The sequence below is a fragment of the Lemur catta genome, chromosome 10 (assembly GCF_020740605.2).
Source record: "Lemur catta isolate mLemCat1 chromosome 10, mLemCat1.pri, whole genome shotgun sequence".
Lineage (NCBI taxonomy): Eukaryota > Metazoa > Chordata > Mammalia > Primates > Lemuridae > Lemur > Lemur catta.
In genome coordinates, this window is record NC_059137.1 from 65,198,039 (window position 1) to 65,216,430 (window position 18,392).

Here is an 18,392-nt window from a genome sequence, read left to right on the forward strand (position 1 = left end):
TGCAGTGCATGAAAAGTTCTTGGCACATAATATGTATTTAATTAATCATGTTTATTGGGGCTTCTTTGTTCATTTTCTTTTTTTTTTTTTAACGGAGAATTATCAGGTGGTATCTGTCCCTGAAAAGAAAGTGTGGCTTTCACATACTCTGCAATGTAAACAGTAAAAGAATAAAGGCTGTCATAACTTGGAGCACAGGGCCTCTGAGGATGCCCAGCATCCTGCCAGGAAGGAAGAGTTCCTCTACACTGCAGAGCACTCTCCCTAGCAAGGTCTGTCCAGCATTGGACCGTGCTCCAAAAGATGCTTCTTGGCTTTCCAGGACTGGAGTTGGATTATGTTCTGCCTTAGCCCCAGGCTGAGTACCACCCTGGCCTCTGCCTACAGGTCTGGGCACACCCATCCCAGCCTTGTAGGTCACCCAGGAGCCTGCAAAGGGTCAGCCCAGACTACAGCTGCCTCCTTCCAACCTAGAACTCTCCCCAAATACCAGTGTGGGGCACCTCAGACTCTTAATCCATTCTTTAGGCCACAGCTGACTCTGAATTGCACAGCTAATTTTTCTATCAACTTTGTGGCCTGCTAAACCCATCATTCCCAGAACACTGCTGGGTTTTTACACCAGAGAGAGGATGCTGGGGTTTGGGACTGTGCCATTGGCAGGTAGAGGAAGCTCTGTGGTCCAGACAGAGAAGCTTGAACAGAGGGTCTGGGGCAGGAATGAGCTTGGTAGGGTCTCAGGAGCAACAACCACAAAGAGAGGCCAGTGTAGCCCCAGGCAGTGAGTTTGGGAGAATTCGGTATGAGTTGAGGTTGGAGAAGGTGGCAGAGTTAGCCATGTAGGCCTTACAGACTGTCTTCGTCAGCTCAGGCTGCTATAACAAAATGCCGTAGATTTATGGATGACGTCTACAATAGACATTTATTTCTCGTAGCCCTGGAGGCTGGGAAGTTCAAGATCAAGGTGCTGGTGATTCAGTTCTTGGGGAGGGCCCTCTTGCTGACTTGGAGATGCCTGCCAATTGGACATGTGCTCACATAGCCTTTCCTAAGTGCATGCTCAGAGAGAGAGAGAGGAAGAGAGAGAAAGAGAGAGTGCTCTTCTTTTTCTTCTGTTAATATCAAGTAGAATTTTATTTACTATTTTAAATTAAAATAACAGTATAGTAGGATCTCATTTTTGTTATAATTATTTTTGTCTCTGGGTAGTCATCTCACGTAGCCTTCTGCATATATATATATGTATATGTATAGAATGTTTACTTAATGTTGAAGATGGTTATTAGGACTTCAGATGATTTTTAAATTTCTTTGTGCTTTTCTGAAATGCTCAAATGCTTTATAATGAGCATTTTATTCTTGCAAAACTCAGTCTAAAAAATTAAGAAAAATAAAAATAGTTTTTAGTAACTGTGGAACAATATAAGTAGCCTTATACTTTGGGTTACCTACTTTACTAAATAGAGGAATGTCTATATGAAAATTGGCACTGTTCTTTGAGATGGGAAAATGTAGATATCAGGACATAATTGAAAAACTACTTACTCTTGTTTGCTTTCAAAGTTTGTTAAAATACTCTTCATTTTTCCTTTTTTCATTTCTGGGGGAGGTGGTGGGAGGGAATGGTGACTGGCTAGCTGCCTAGCTTCTCAGATCCTATGTGGCTAGTTAAGGACTGCTTACTTGTATAGGGAACTCCTTCTGCCACCATATATTTCCGCCAACTCCCCACCCCCATAGAATAGACTTCTGAATTGAGATGCTCCTCATTCAAATCTGTAATACTTTTAGAAATGTGATATAATGGAACAAAGCTAACTTTAACAATCATAGATTTGTAAAGATTGCAAAGACAGCAAATTATTTTTAAGCTATCCTCTAGCGCAAACGAACACATTATAAACCACTAGAAAAACTCTCAGGCCTGCTTCTATCTTGTGAGCAATTAAAGGTTCTTGCTTTTCCTTTGGAAACATTCTCTCTCTAGTTCACTGATAAGCAATTTTCAGACTGCCTGTGTTTAGGATTGTTCCCATATTTTAATATTATATGGGTGGCTCACACCTGTAATCCTGGCACTGTGGGAGGCCGAGGCAGGAGGATCGCTTGAGGTCAGGAGTTCGAGACCAGCCTGAGCAAGAGCAAGACCCCCGTCTCTACTAAAAATAGAAAGAAATTATATGGACAGCTAAAAGTATATATAGAAAAAATTAGCTGGGCATGGTGGTGCACACCTGTAGTCCCAGCTACTCAGGAGGCTGAGGCAGAAGGATTGCTTGAGCCCAGAAGTTTGAGGTTGCTATGAGCTAGGCTGATGCCACGGCACTCTAGCCTGGGCAACAGAGTGAGACTCTGTCTCAAAAAATAAAAATATATATGTGTATATGTGTGTATATATATATATATATATATATTATGTGGAAGGAGCAGGAAGTTGCTATAAGTTGCCACTTATGCCAATGTAGATGGTTATTGGTACCTGTGTTTGGACTGAGGAGAATGGGAGGGGCCAGAAGAGAAGATGTGCTAGCAGGAAGGTGAGGGAACATCAGGCCTTTTCTCCTGGAAAACATTAGGTCCCTCAGGCAGGGTTTTAGCTGCTGCCCTAGCACCTTAGTCACACCTGTACTTGAGCATTCTCCTAACTTGTCACCATGTGTTTACAGATCTTTTGTTTTCATCACATTGTGAGCAGGCTCCCTGTTACATATTGTGTTCTCTATACCTACCCCAGGGTACATGCAGGCATTTGAGAAAGATTTGTTAGAGAACAGTTACAATTCCAGTCTGCCATTCAGCGTACAAGTCAACTAAATTGTGCAATTAACCTGTAAACTTTTTAATGTTAGTTTCCTTTGCTCCCAATTGATGATACTTTATAACCATATTGCAAATATATTGATATATATAGACATATACATATATAAGTATATTTATGTGTGTTATGTCTATATGTTACCGAAAGTTTGACATTTGTCCCCAAAGGCCACATCAGAAGAACCAGGACAGGTGGTTTGAGGAAAAGGAAAGAGAAGTTTATTAACTTGCCAGCAAATGAGGAAGATGGCAGACTCTGGTCTTAAAGTACCATCATCCTATATATAAGCAGAAATACAGAGCTTTTAAAGGGAGTTTTCAGCTTTGGGCTATTGCTGTTTAACTATAGCATCTCTGGTGAAGATGATATTATGACCTTTGCCTGGACAATTCTGTTGAGAGCCACCTCCAGTGCTATAAAGAACACTGCCCCTGCCCCTCTGATTACTGGCCTCAGGCAGGGATGCAGGTTTTAATTCCCAAAAAGAGTTGGGGGGAGGTTTTAAAGAGACAACTTATAAAACATTTTACCCTTTTTAGGGTTATTCCCTCTGTTATGTGTGTGAGTATATATGATATATATATATATATATATATATATACATCAAATCTTAACATTCTTGAGATAATCTAAGAGGCATTTTGTTTATTACATTTATTTGACATCTTCTAACCAACCTGTTTCAGAGATCTTATATATTGTAATACACACTGAAAAATGTTGAAAAAAATTATCCATTGTACAAATAACTAAAATCTAAAAAGAAAAACATATGTACCATCCTATCTTCTCATGAAATCATTTTTTTCATATACTTTACAATTCTTTTTATATATTTTTCATAATGCCATCATTGTCATCATAGGTTAGAGAAAATTTGTGTTCTTTGTTGTTGATAATTACATCATTATCATTCTCCTTGTTGTTGTTGTATAGACTTCCTTATTATAATTTTAAATGATGGTCTGCTATGCCAATTAAGTTGATTTACTGTAGTTTAATAGCCCACCGTCATTGGACATTGATGGTTTCCACCTTTCATTATTAGAAATAGGCATATAATGAAGTGCTGCTTCACACCCAGTCACCCACTGTAACCTAACCTCCCTCCAGTCCCATCTTGCCATTGAAACAGCTCTGGCCAAGATAAGCATCGTCAGTTCTTACCTTAATCGACCTTCTCAGAGTTCCATGTTGTTGGCTATTCTCCCCTTCCTGAAATTCATTTTTCCCTTGGCTTTTGTACACTCTCCTCCAGAAGGCTTTTTCTTCCCTTTCTCGCAATTCCTCTTTGGTCTCTGTTCTGGAGACTTGAGCTTGCTTCCTAAATATAGGCATTCCCCGAGACAGGTCCTGTCCTTGGTCATCTCCTGCCTCAGTCTACATCAGGTCTCTGAATGTGGGAGTCATCTCCTCCCATGACTTCAACTTTCATGACACATCGATGACTCCCAAATCTCTTCCTTCAGCCCAAATCTTTCTACCCAAATATTCACCAGTGGCTAGCACATAGTAGACACTAAATAAATATTTGTTAAATTACTGAACATCTTCACCTGGATAACCCAGAGCCCTTGAAAATCAGCCCATAACTAAATTCTTCATCCTTCCTCAAGCCCCTCCGAGATCTGTTCTCACTCCTGTGTTTTCTATTTTGGTAAGAGCCGCTGTCATCTGCTTAAACCAGAAACCTGAGAGTCACCCTAGGCTCACTTCCCTCTTCATCTCCCCATATCTCATCAGGCAGTCATCCAGCCTGCTGATCCACTTCCTTAGTTTCTCTAGAACCTGGCTCCCTTTTGTCTAATGCTGCCTAACTTCATAGCCACGTCATCTCTCACCTGCATTCCCACAAGAATGCATTTTTTGCTGGTTTTGTCATTCTTACTAACACTCCCTCCCCCACAAGTTTCAAATCCATCTTCTAAGAAGCCCACAGAGTAATCTCTAGAAAAGACCAATCTGATCCCACTTCTATGTTCAGAATACAGGCCCTGCTTGCCTGGGCAACCTCACCTCCTGGTACTTCAAGAGCAAGCCTACTGTCTCTTCATTCCCTGCTTCTCTATATGTTATTTATTGCCTTTACCTGGAAGGCTTTTCCTCATCTTTTTGTCTCAAAAACTCATTCCTACCTTTCCTTTAGAGTTCCATAAGCAACTCGATCTCCAGAAAGCCTTCCCTAAACCCTATCCTTACATCTCAGGGGGGGTGAGGAGCCCCCTCATGGGAGTCCCCAAACCACTCTGAGCCTGCCAGGAATCTCAGCACTTACACAATTTCTCATTACTTGCTGTCTCCCTGAGGCAGGAACTTGAGTATTTTATCAGGGAGTTGAGAGATATGATCTGTAAGCACATGTTGGAGAGAGGTTCTTTGGATAAACAAATTCCAGGAGTGGGTTAAAATGTGTAACACTACATGTGAAAAATATCATTTCTCCAACAAGCTGTATTGACTTATATTGCCACTTATATTGATTCAGTGTATCAGTTGAATCATGTTTCTCAACAATCATTTATTGAGTGCTTATCATCTATCAGGTGTTGTACCAGAAGAATGGTATTCTAGTATATAAATATTTCATCCTTTGGAGTAGTGCAGTCCAATAGAACTTTCTGCATCGATGGAAATATTCTATATCTGCGCTGCCCAATATACTAGCCTTTAGGTACATGTGGCTACTGAGCACTTGAAATGTGACTGGTGTGACTGAGGAACTGGATTTTTCATTTCCTTTAAGTTAATTTAAATGTAAATGTCCATAGGTGGCAAATGGTCATCATATTGAACAGCACAGCTCTAGCGAGAAAAAGAGGAATCATTCAGCAGATGTAACTGCCACATTCTGAATTCTTTTCTTCCCTTTTACATGCTAGTGGGCTAGGCTCAAATCACTAAGGTGTGGCCAGCTCACAAGTGCTATCATTATTATTAGTCAGCACCACCTATTTTGGGAAACATTTTATAAATAGGTGCTTAGATCAGGAGAGTAACACCTTACATTAGGAATACAACCAAAATGTCTAAGTCTGGAGACTTGAGGTCAAGTGGGAAACGTTACTCACAGTGCTTTTTATCCAGAGGTGTGGACTCAGCTACTCCAAAGGAGGCCAGAAGCATAACACTTTTGGAGAGGCATCTGGTGGACTTGTTTTTCCACCTAAACTGCCAACCTTGTTTTGATCAGGCAGGAAGTGAAGCAACTTTTCTGGGAGAGAGCTCAGCATGTGCATCTCCCCTGGGGCAGACCAGGGCAGACCTTTTACCTTCTACTTGGAAGCCTAGGCCGAGTTTTTGCTTTCCAATTTAAGGGAAGAGAGGTGTGGGCAAACTATTCTCTTACAACATGGTTTTCTTAGATTTTGAACCCAAGCTATATTTTTAATTAGTATCAGGTATCTGTTGGGATTCTCCAAATAATTTATATTTTCCTAAAACAGACTACGTATTTAAATTGCACAATTCTTTGTACGTAGAGGACTTTGAAACGAATGAATACATTGGGATGAATCCTGTCGAATAAGCATTTGTGACCTACTGGCAGCCTTTTATAAGCTGATGATGGGAGTTGTTGGAAATGTGCCAACAAAGAGATCACCTGGAGTATCCTGTACTGTAAAGTCCTGTTTTAATATGAACCTCGTATACTCTCGGAATTCGGGTAAACAGCTGAGCTGAGAAATCTGGGGTGCAAGGCCATGTTTGTGTTGGCTGGCAGGGCAGGCCTCTAGACAGGGCAGAGAACTTTGGGGTTTTTCCAGTTTTACTCTTCGGAAGAGAACTGAAGGGCTGTGTGAGGCCCTGCAAACCTCGCCAAAAAGTGTTCCTACGGGATGCCCAGGCGACCTCACGGGGGAAAATCCGCAGACACTCGGCCAGCGCCCCCAGCTCACGCCAGCCCTCCAAACTTGCAGCGCTTCCCGGGCCGCGCGCGCTCGGAGCCGGACCGGGTAGCTCCAGCACGCTCGGCGGAGCGAACCATCCGGCCGGCCGGGGGTGGGGTGGGGTACAGGCTGCGGCCCGCTCGCGCCTCGGGTCCCCCTGCCGTCGCCGCCGCCGCCGCCTCCCGCCTGTGGCCGGGATCGCGCGTGACGTGGCCCGCCGCTGGGGCCTCGGGGGCGCGGCGCCGGCGAGCCCTCCCCCCCCGGCCGGCGCGGGGGTGGTAGCGGCCGATTCGAGAGTTTCCCGGGCCGGGCGGCCGGCGCAGCGCTCGGACTGGGGGCGGGCCGACGCCGCCGCCGCCGCGGCGGGAGGAGGGACAAAGGGGTGGGTCCCCGCGGGTCGGCACCCCGGCGGCCAGGGCTGCGAGTCAGTGAAGCGAGTGGCCGCGCCGGGGAGGGTTTGGGAGCAGGAGTGGGGCCCGGAACTGTGCGCTACGCGGGAGCCGCGCCCGAGATGCCGGTGCGAGGGGATCGCGGGTTTCCACCCCGGCGGGAGCTGTCAGGCTGGCTCCGCGTAAGTGCCCCCTTGCGCCGCGCGGGCGGGAGAAGGGGCGCGAGGGTGAGCGTGGGGGCGCGTGGTGGGCTCTGCCCGTGGGCTGCCCTGAGGCTGCACCCTGGTGCGCCGTAGGAAGCGGGGGTTCCCCCGCCTGGACGTGGGCGCAGGCGAGGGGTAGGTTCCACTGGAGGGGGGGGCTCATGGCCTCCATGGCTTCCTGGATCCTGGTCTCCACTTTAAAGTCACTTGGGCTTGAGATTAAGTCGTGAGTAGGGAAACTGTCTTGAACGCCAGCGTCCTGGATTTCTGCTACTTTGGAAGCGTCGCGCTGTGCCGGTTGTGTCGCCTGCTGTATGTCTTTGTGTCCCCTTCCCTACTTCAAACCACTCTCTCCGATTTGATGCAAAGTTCCAAGAATGTGTACGTGACAGACACCGAGAACTCATCAGAGACCAGAATCCTCATTTTCCTTTTCAGTCAGCTGCCTCTGCAGTGGAAGTCAAAGTGTTTTCAAGAAGGAATGGAGATGGAGTTTTGGAGAGAGCCACAAAAAGAGAGTGATGAATGCTTTGTACTCGGGTACTGTCTTACCTGTCAGCAGTTCCTTTTATTTTATGTCTTCATTTGTCAAGTTTCCGCTTTTACACGGTAGTTTATTTTAGGGTATAAATAATCAGGAGTTTCACCTCCAGGGTTTTGACATTCTTAAAATGTGGGCTAACTTGGGAGTGAACACTGCAGGGCTTAGTAATGGAACACAGCCTCCCACCTCTATTTTAGCTTCAGTTCTGCAGCAGAGTTGCTTCCCTGGCAGCCGGCTGGCCTGAGTAATAATGGTTGTGGTTTCCCTGAAGTTCCCAGCCGGGAGTCATCCCGTCATAGAAACTGCCCTGCCCTCGCACACGCCCTCAGCCCGGGGGATCCCCGCAGGCGGGGCGGGAGGCCCTTTTGCTCAGCTCTCCAGGTGGTCCGTGCTGGCTGTGCTGACGGTCACCTTGGGAAAAGAGGTAAACCTGTGTCAGTGTTACTCCTAAGAGAGAGAATCCTGAGAGAGCCACTGGGTAGGTAGCACCTATCAGACACACCTGGGAAGGAAATCACTTTAAGTGAGAAATGAGCAGCAGTAATTGCGTTGGAGCAAAATGCCATTTAATAACGTGCCTAAGAGAATGAAATTTGATTATTCGATAAATTTTCACAAGCAGCTCCTCTTCAGCGTGGGCAATACCAAGATGGGTAAGCCCACTTCTGCGGCACAGTCTTGCTGGGAAGGACTGCAAATAATTAAGAATCCACTGAGTGCCGTTTAGAAATACAGACAGGGTGCTGTAGCTTCCCCACTCTGGGGAGATGCTTGAGGGAAGGTTGGTGATTTACTAAGGCAACAGTGACTTTTGAGGTGTTTCTTGAGGTTTTTCAGAGCTATTGCTAGAGATTGATGAGGGGCATTTTTTCCCCCTGAAATACTGCTGCAGCTTTTTCAGTACCACTCAGTTAATACTTTTTTTAAAGAGTCTTGATCTGTAACCCTGGGTAGAGTGCAGTGGCGTCCTCATAGCTTACTGCAACCTCAAACTCCTGGGCTCAACTGATCCTTCTCCCTCAGCCTCCTGAGTAGGTGGGACTACAGACATGCAGCATGGCACCTTGCTGATTTTTCTATTTTTAGTGGAAATGGGGTCTCGCTCTTGCTCAGGCTGGTCTGGAACTCCAGCACTCCAGCAATCCTCTCACCTCAGCCTCCCAGAGTGCTAGGATTACAGGTGTGAGCCACCTTGCGGGCCTTCAGCAAATACTTAACGAGCCCTACTGGTGCCAGTCACTGTGAGGGGATACGAAGATGAGTAAGACTCGATTTCTGCCTTCATCTGTTGAACCTGCACATTTTATACTTGCTTTATACTCTACAGTCTGTCTGTTGGGATTCCTGGGGCTGAGGAAGGGAACATACTATACAGATGCACACTCTGTGATACAGAAATACAACAGAAGGTGGGATTGTCCTATATGCACTCCCTTCAGGGATTCTTGCTGGGAAGAAAGGACATTTGAGCAAATATCTGACAGTGTAAGCCACTGTAGAAAATGGAGCTAGGAATACATCTACCTCACAGGGCTGAGTGAGGACCGAATGGAATGACATAGAGTACACTGGCATGCAGTAGGTGCTCAATAAAGGGCAGCTAGTAATATGAACCAAAATGGGTGCTGAAAATTCTTAAGTGCTGGATCCTGGGTTGATAAGGGAGGTGAGATCTAGTAGTACAGGTAGGACGTGCCAGGTAGGTGTCAAGGAAAAAAACTGAGACAGAGGAGTTGCTCACACTGTCTTGAAAGGTCTTGAATGCCTGCAGTAGAACTTTTGTAGGGGAGTGAGGGGTGGTGTCATAGAAATCCCTAATGTATTAATGGCTTGACTTTCCCTACAAAGAAGTGAATCAATTTCCCAGTAAACATTCCACCCCACTCCCTAAACAGTAAATCTTAGTACTTTTGAGACAGTCATAGGCTTAAGACCATTGAATTTTTACATCACCCCCAGGGAATGACATTTGCTATGACTTCTGCCTACATTTGTTTAACTTTCGATCTAGTTCTTTGTACGTTGACAAAAGGTCACAGCCAAGCATTTCTCATCAGGACAAGTGTGAGAACTTTTAATACTGCTGAAGGCAAGGGAGATACATGATAAAATTCCCATGTTAACTTTTGAGTTGAGCAGGGTTTTCTCTCCTTAAGAAGGCTGTCTTTTTAGGAGACAGGTAAATTTTTAAAACTAGGTGGGGCTACTTAGTCCTGTGTACAATAGTATGCTGAGTAGTAGTTTAAGTAGTAGTTTAAAAAGTCATGCAGATTTGGTTGGGGAGTGGCAGGAGGTGTGGGTGTAGTGGGGGTGGGGTGAAGAGTTAGGAAGCGTTAGTAATCATTGCTGAAACTTTCAACATACTTTCTATGTAGAATATTAGCCACTCAGGGGATTCCTTCCTTAATCCCTAAACAAGTCCCATTAAGCAATTGTGGCTACAGACTAATTTATCTAGGTTGAGAGCTGATTCCCAATAAAATGCTTCATTGATTAGTCTCTAAGCAGTCATCAGGGCTTTGACAATTGCTGGCCAGAACAGCCTTGGACCAGGCAGCCTTCGTGCAGAGAGGGGTTTTCCGGTGAAGGTGTTTTGGGGCATGGACAGGTGTGAGGCTGTGATTGCCCCAGGTGTGGGTGGAGGTAAATAGAATGATCATCTCACGTGTTTTACTGAGTTAGCATCTTGATCCTAGATTCCAGGGTCAGGTTCAGGGTCAGAGGTCAGATTTAACACCTATTTAGTGGGTTAAATACATCAATGGTTACATGTGAACTTCGTTAAAATTCAAAAAATTATTTAGGGCCTATTTCACCCTCACAGGAATTTTTGTGATGGCCCATTTTAGCAGATGCCCATATAGCTAGCAAGTTTAAGAGCGTCTAAGGTGGTATTATGATTAAACTTTTTGAAAAGATTATGTAATAACAATGGGAAAAAGTTTTCAGGCGTGCATTCCCAACAACCAGTATTGCAATAGCTACTTCCAATTTTGTATGGTACCTAGGAAAGCATTCGATTACATTTGTACAATGTTGCATGAGAGGCAGAGTTCCAAGCTGGAAAGCATCTGCTCTCACTTTTTACACTTAATTAGGAAATGCACTTCTTAGAACTTGGTGACTAACTGCTGGGGCCCTGCATGGGCTGGGGCTGGGGCAATTGCCATCTGTGGTGGTGACTGTTCCATTCTGTTTACCTGGCCATTGCAACCAAAGCTTCATCATCTGGATAACTTGTGAGCTCAGAAGAGAGACTAAGAGGACTATCATATCCAAACAAATAGCTAATCCTTTAATTAAGCATTTTCTCTGCCTTTTATGCTGTCCTCAAAATGGTATTTTCCAAAGTGTGGTGTACAGATAGACCTACAGGTGGTTTAGGGAGGGACATATTCTATTTTTCAGTTATTGTGCATAAATATTGTATGTTAGGAATAAAAAACATGAAGCCAGTCACTAAACCAGATTTATTTCATGGTTAGATTGCTTAAAACAAGGCAAAAATAAACATTAAGTAAAGTGATGAGTTTGCTTTAAGAAAAATTATAAACTCTGGGGTGAATGGTATGAATGAGGCTAAGGCAGTAATTGTGAAGAGAGTCCTTGAACACTGCTTAAAATACAGGTGTATCCTTTACCTGTGGAGAGCCTCGTGTACCTTGACCACACCTTTAAGAACATCAAACTCAGAATGGTCCAGGAAAGTTAGGGAAGTTGAATATAAAGGACTTAACGTCTTCAGCATGTGCATCTTGCTCTTATCCACCCAGCTCTCTTATCTGTGATGGCAGACATTATATTTGTGATGTTTTTTTGATGTCTGGCCCAATTGTCATTCCTTTCTCTGCTTCCATAAGCCACCCTGCAGTTGTTAAGGTCTTTTGGTATGACATTTTTGATATGCTAGAGTGCCAGGGGAGGAAATATTTTGGCACTGCTGAGGGACACCACTCTGTTATCAAGTGATTCTCGCTCATGATCCATTGCTGAAGAATGTACAGCGCCAAAGAGCCTCACATGTAAATGCATGTGACTTTTTAAAGTCTTTCAAAAGGGTGCCACCACTCTGTTATCAAGTGATTCTCGCTCATGATCCATTGCTGAAGAATGTACAGCGCCAAAGAGCCTCACATGTAAATGCATGTGACTTTTTAAAGTCTTTCAAAAGGGTGCCGATTGGAAAGATTGTTGTTGCCTTTTTTTTTTTTTTTTTTTGGATGAAGCTTGTATTGGTCTGTAAAATAGGCTTTAAGAAAGGATTGTCATAGGAACTGGAAGTCTTGAGGTAGACAATAAGTGACCCCCTGCCTTTACCTAGAGAGATGAGCAGTTGAGATGCATGTTCAAGTAGTAGAGGAATAAAACGAGGAGAATAGAAAACACTGTTTCACTCACCAAAATCTCTAATTGTATGTATGCACACACCATTTATGAGAAATTCTAAGCTTTCAATTAGTAATTTGTACTTTCGTCATTTTAAATCAGTACAGGTTATTTGTTTAGTGCCTCTCCCAGATGGCTAAAGTTAAATCAGGTCTTTAACCTTAAAAACATAATGCAATTCTTCTTAACCATGTATACACCATTGTATATTTCAGGCAGGAGTAAGATACATTTTATAATAATGAATGTTAATTTTAACATTCAGACTGAGAGCTAGCCTAATTAGAATATTCCTGGTTATGGTTTCTATTTATGTCTCTTCCTCTAGTACTCTAGGGGTGGTGAGAATGGTAGGAGTGGTAGGATGGTGAAAGCAGAGTCTTGATAGGTCCTCCATGAGTAAAACATTTGTGTTTTACTGACCAGAACATTCCAAATCATACCATTAATCATGGCAAAGATCTTAAGTCACATCCCTGAATAAAAATGTTTACTAAATTTTTCCTATGTGTATGTTAACATGGACTTCAGAATTAATCTGGTAATTATTATTTCTCTTGTAGACTTAATCAGCCATATAAAATATGCATTATGTTCACAGGAAAAAACATGGCATCATCTTTAGAAACTTTAATTATAGTATGCCTCATCTTACAGACACCCAGTATAACTATGGGACCAAATATATGAGTTAGTGACAAGGTAGGCATTTGGATGGAATGTATATAGACATTGTGGGAGGGAGTTACTGGGATATTCTTTCTGATAGGTAACGGTTACTTGACTGTAATGAACAGGTAATGATTACAATCCAGTTATATCTTTGCCGTTGTGTTAAAGAAAAACTGATAGAGATGTGAGAACATTGCAGATACTTTAGATTTTGTCTCTGGAGTTGAACGTGAACAGAGGACATAATGCTAATCAGTAGGAATTAATGAACTCTTTTAGGACCTTTGTTCTTCTGAGGAGGAAATAATGTTCCAAATGTAGCTGTTTGTTCTCAGAGTATTAAAGGAAGTGTTCTGAGTTCTAGGTTGTGTTTCTTCGTCTATGCCTTATGTAGCACACCTGAGACCCTAGGCAGGTGGAGCTCTACCATGGGACCAGAGGATGAAGGAATGTATGCTTGGAGAGGTCACCAGTCCACTCTCAATCCTTGGAAGACTGTTGTTAAATGTATCTGGCAAAGCAGATGAAATTATTTGAGGGAATTAATTAGCACGACTAAACATTTCTGGTTTTGAAAAGAATGAGTCATTCAGAAGGAACTTCCTGGTGAGCTCACTTTTAGAAGCCCGGTTCCTCCCTTACCCTTCTTCAGTCAGGCTGAATCGGTTGCTCTTTTGCTTGTGATTGGGCAGTATGCACCTGCCAGTATTTATTCTAGCCCTTATCACATCAGATGCACGCCACTAGGCACTTCCTCTCAGCTGTGAGCCCCTCCCTGGTTTGAGTCATCTCGGTAACCCCAGAAGCTGACAGGGCACCAAACACATTCACCAAGTGTTTACTACATGAGACTGACTTGATTTGGGGAAGGCTTGTTGCAGAAACTAGTCAGAATCAAAGACTAACCGAGAATTTAGAAGAGTGGATTCCTGACATTTATGTAGCGAGTGGATGATAGTTTGTTAAGAATTGTCAGCAAAAATCCTACAAAGAATTGTGAAATTACATCCAGACCATTTTTTTTTAGTGTCAAAGAAGCAGCTTCACCTGCACCACTAATTAATTGGGTGACTTTCGCTGAATCTTGTAACTCTAGTTGTCAATGTCTTTATCAGAAAATGAGTAGTTATAGTTGATCTCCTAAAAAGTCTTTTGGGGCGCCTAAGATTCTGAGAGTTCTGAGTGTTGGCGTGTAAAGCCTAGACAACATTCTAAATAATTTCTATTGGTTCTTATCATCTTAAAATGCTTCTGTGTGTTCCTTGCCCTATTTTTGTGGTGTTTTCTTTTTATTTATTTTTTTCTTTTAAAAAGCGATCCAAGGCCGGGCGCGGTGGCTCACGCCTGTAATCCTAGCTCTGGGAGGCCGAGGCGGGTGGATCGCTCGAGGTCAGGAGTTCGAGACCAGCCTGAGCAAGAGCGAGACCCCGTCTCTACCAAAAATAGAAAGAAATTATCTGGCCAACTAAAAATATATATACAAAAAAATTAGCCGGGCATGGTGGCTCATGCCTGTAGTCCCAGCTACTCGGGAGGCTGAGGCAGTAGGATCGCTTAAGCCCAGGAGTCTGAGGTTGCTGTGAGCTAGGCTGATGCCACGGCACTCATTCTAGCCCGGGCAACAAAGTGAGACTCTGTCTCAAAAAAAAAAAAAAAAAAGCGATCCAATGTTTTCTCTCCGAAAGGCATTTTTTAAAAAGACAAACTAGGAACTGAGGAGTGGCTGATAGTTGTTTAGCTCATGGAGTGATGGAAAGATCTATTATTCAGTTGCGGCTTAAATAATGTACCAGCACAGCATGTGCCAGATTCTCTTCCTTACTCTGCAGCCCAGGCCAGCAACTGCAACCATCTTGCAGAATCTTCTTGAGAATCCTCCTTCCTCTGCCTCTCCACTCTTTCCAGTAAAAGCTGCATGCTGGGAACTTCCAACACCCCCTTCTTTTCTCCGTGGCCTTCTCCCCAGGGGCACTTTGTCTAAAACATGAGCTTGGAAGAAGATGAGCTTACGGGGTACTATTGCAAAACCTCACGACTAATGTAAAATCACCAGTTGTCATCTGAGTTTCAGCGTAACTTCAGGCACGTAGGAGTTTTCCAGCATAACCTCAGGCACGTAGGAGTTTTCCAGCATTAACCTCAGGCAGAGCATTTTGCTTTCCTTGGGTTGGTCTGTTGAGTGTCTGGGTGAGTTTTAAGAGGGGAGATAGATTGTGGCATCTTAGACATCCATTGAAATTTTCCAGAAATGGAACTGGAAACATTTGTGCTTTTCCTCCCAGTGTTATTGTTGGAGTGTAAAAACAGGCAAGTGGCGACACATAGAAATAAAGAGGCCCTGAGTTCGTTTTGAGCGTAAATGTGAATTTTAATCAAAGGTCTGGGAGAAATATTTAGTCTACTTATACTGCTTAAGTGCACAGTTTGGCAGATGACTTTGGGGAGTGAAGGATCAGGAAGAGGCAGAAAAGGTAGACTCAATTCACTGAAGAACTGGGATTAAAAAAATTTACCTGAAATGTTTCTATAGAAACAGTGGTTATGTCCGCCAAAGCTGCTTACTCGTAATGAAGCCTATTCTTTTTCTATTTGAGACAGGGTCTTGCTCTGTCGCCCAGGCTGAAGTACAGCGGTGAGATGGCTCACTGTAACCTCTAACTCCTGGGCTCAAGCGATCCTCCTGCCTCAGCCTCCCAAGTGGCTGGGACTACAGGCATGTGCCATCAGGCTTGGCTAATTTTTTAAATTTTGTAGAGATGGGGTCTTGGTATGTTTCCCAGGCTGGTCTTGAACTCTTGGCCTCAAATGATGTTCCTGCCCTGCCTCTTAAGGCACTGTGATTACAGGCACGAGCCCCGAAACCTGGCTGATTTTTCTGTTATCATTTTCTAAAAATTTTTTTTAATTGTTGTACATACTAGTTATACACATTGGTGTTGTCATTTTTATGGTATTTCATTGAAGTATAATTTATATAGAGTAAAATGAACAAATCTCAAGTGGAGAGCTTGATGAATTTTTTTTATTGTGGTAAAATACATATAACATTAAACCTACGATTTTAACCATTTTAAATTGTATAATTGAGTGGCATTTAGTACACTCACAGTGTTGTGCACCCACCACCACTATCTAGTTCCAGAGTTGGATGAACTTTTTACATGGATGTGTTCACCTGTGTGATTACCAGCTAGATTAAAAACTAGGGCTTTCCCCCCTCTCTAGAAGGTTCTATTGCCACTTTTCTGACTATTACCACCACAAGGGACACAAGGGAACCTCCTTTCTGACTTCTCTCACCATGAAAGAGTTTCGCTTGACCTTGAGAGGACCCGTATAAATAAAATTAACATTTTGTGTCTGGCTTTTGTTCAACCTAACCTTTGTAAAATTCATCCATATTGTTACATGGAGATTCAGTAGGTTTTTTTTGTTGTTGTTGCTGAGTAGTATTCCATTTATATGAATTTACCACAATTTGCTTCTCTATTCTTCTGTTGGTGGATATTTCGGTTGTTTTCAGGTTTTTTGCTGTTATGAATAAAGCTGCTATGGAAATCACCTACTCATTGTTTTGTGGACCCGTGCACCTGTTTCTCTTGTGACATTCCTAGTAGAATTCTTGGGTCATAGGTTAAATGCATAGGCATGTGTTTAACTCTCACTTTGTAACTTTGAAGTCACACAGTCCTAGAGGACAAATTCTTTTGTTTTGCCACTTGCCTGTTTGGCCTTAGGCAATTTACTTTTTTCTCATGTTCATTTCTTTTCAACTGTAAAATGGACAGTATATGCCCTATCAGTCAGGGTTCAGTGAAGAAAACACATTATTCCAGCTTTTTCAAGGAGAAAGGGATTTCGTACAGAGTATTAGATGCCTTGGAACAATGGTAAGGTAGGAGGAGCGAAAACCACAGCCCACTGTGGCTTTCAGCCTTGCTCCTCAGAAAGTTAGGGAGCTGCTGCCCTGGAGAAAAACCCCTGGAGAAAACCCTTCGGCCCTCTCAGCCTCTGCAGCCCTGAGGCAGGTGAGAGGGGAGGGAACTTGGAGATGGCTGTAAAGCTCATGTCTGGGAAATCCAGCTTTTGCCTGCTACTGCTGCTATAGGCAAAAGAAAAACAAACGGCTTCTGCTTTCCTTCATCCTTCCAGCTCATAAACACGTGTACCTCATTGGCAGAACCCTGTTGGCAAGGGCTTCTGGTGGCTTCTGGCCTCTGATAGAAACAGAAGCTTAGTGCCAGCAAACAAGAAACAGCATAGATGCTTCCCGGGGTTGCTGTGAGGTGCTGAGTAGATGGCAGTGGTTATAGTTTATTATTTTCATCACTGTTCCTCAAGAACACAGTGCAGCTGCAGTCACCAGCCTGGTTTCTGTAATGCACGTTCAGAATCAGTCCTTTCACTTTGTAGTCGTGTGGAGCTACCTGGCATACATGGTGTACTTTCTCTGGAAGGGCCTCAGTTTCTGCATCTACTACTGTGTGATTCTAAGTACTTTTCTATGGGAATAAGCTTGAGAAATTAGTTTTCAAGATTACAGGTTAATGTAGGTAGAAGCGAAGCGAGTGACTTGATTCTAAGAATGGCTGCTTCAACACATAACTCTTTGTGGAACCTAATGAGGTTTCTTTTTGAAGTCATTCTAATTTGCTAGTTTTTAATAAAGTAAAAGGTGATATATAAATCTGGTTTACAGATGGGCTTCCTTTTCCCATCTTTAACTTCCTTTGTCTTTTGACAAATGAAATGGGAGATTAGATTTTTATCCTATTTTGTACCTCATATCTCATGCTGACAGACCACTCTAGTCTGCCAAAACATTTGGCTGTCCTATTGCTAGCTTATTTTATGTAATATGAACTATATATAATGTATTGCTTTTAAGACACTTAAAAATCTTGAATCAGTTTTGGCAACATCCTCTCTGTAATGATGTCACGTGTGGAAAAAACTGAATTTTTATTAACTTTAGAATGTCTATGAATTTTCCTTCTTCAAATAACTTTTCCTCTAATGCTGACCTATTTTATATTACTCCTTTAAGGTGGTTAGCTATAACAGAGTGACCAAGTGATGTATTGACTAACATTTTTGGCTTATATCTATAGTACTACTTGTGAAGAAGGCTCCTTGCAGAGAAATTTGAAGCTCTAAGAAAGGCAAATATTCTAAGTGCAAAGATAAGCATGACCAGTGACTTTATTTCAGCTACTGGCTTCGCAGTTGGAGTAAGCCGGCTACTTGCAAAGCTTGCTTAGATTTGAATGTGCTAGAAATATATTGACAGAATACTGTTTTATCTCTTTTTCTCCAGACTTTTAGTCGGCCAGGGCTAACAATGGATGTCCAAACAGTTTACAGTGGCTGATACAATGAACAAAGGGTTTCATTGTTTGAAGAGTAGAAAATAGAGCCAGAGGGGAGCTTCTTATGGGCACTGACCTAATTCACTCCTTCGGCAAAAATGCTTGATTTTATTTATATATATGT

At 43.0% G+C, this 18,392-nt stretch overlaps 1 protein-coding gene across 1 annotated transcript in view; it reads left to right on the plus strand.

The window, feature by feature from the left end:
- Positions 1-7,096: 7,096 nt before the first annotated feature.
- Positions 7,097-18,392, plus strand: part of TJP2 (tight junction protein 2) — a 70,810-nt gene continuing 59,514 nt past the window's right edge. Inside the window, 1 exon segment of the mRNA XM_045562404.1 lies at positions 7,097-7,276. Coding sequence (XP_045418360.1) covers positions 7,217-7,276 — 60 coding nt within the window. The 5' untranslated portion in view covers positions 7,097-7,216.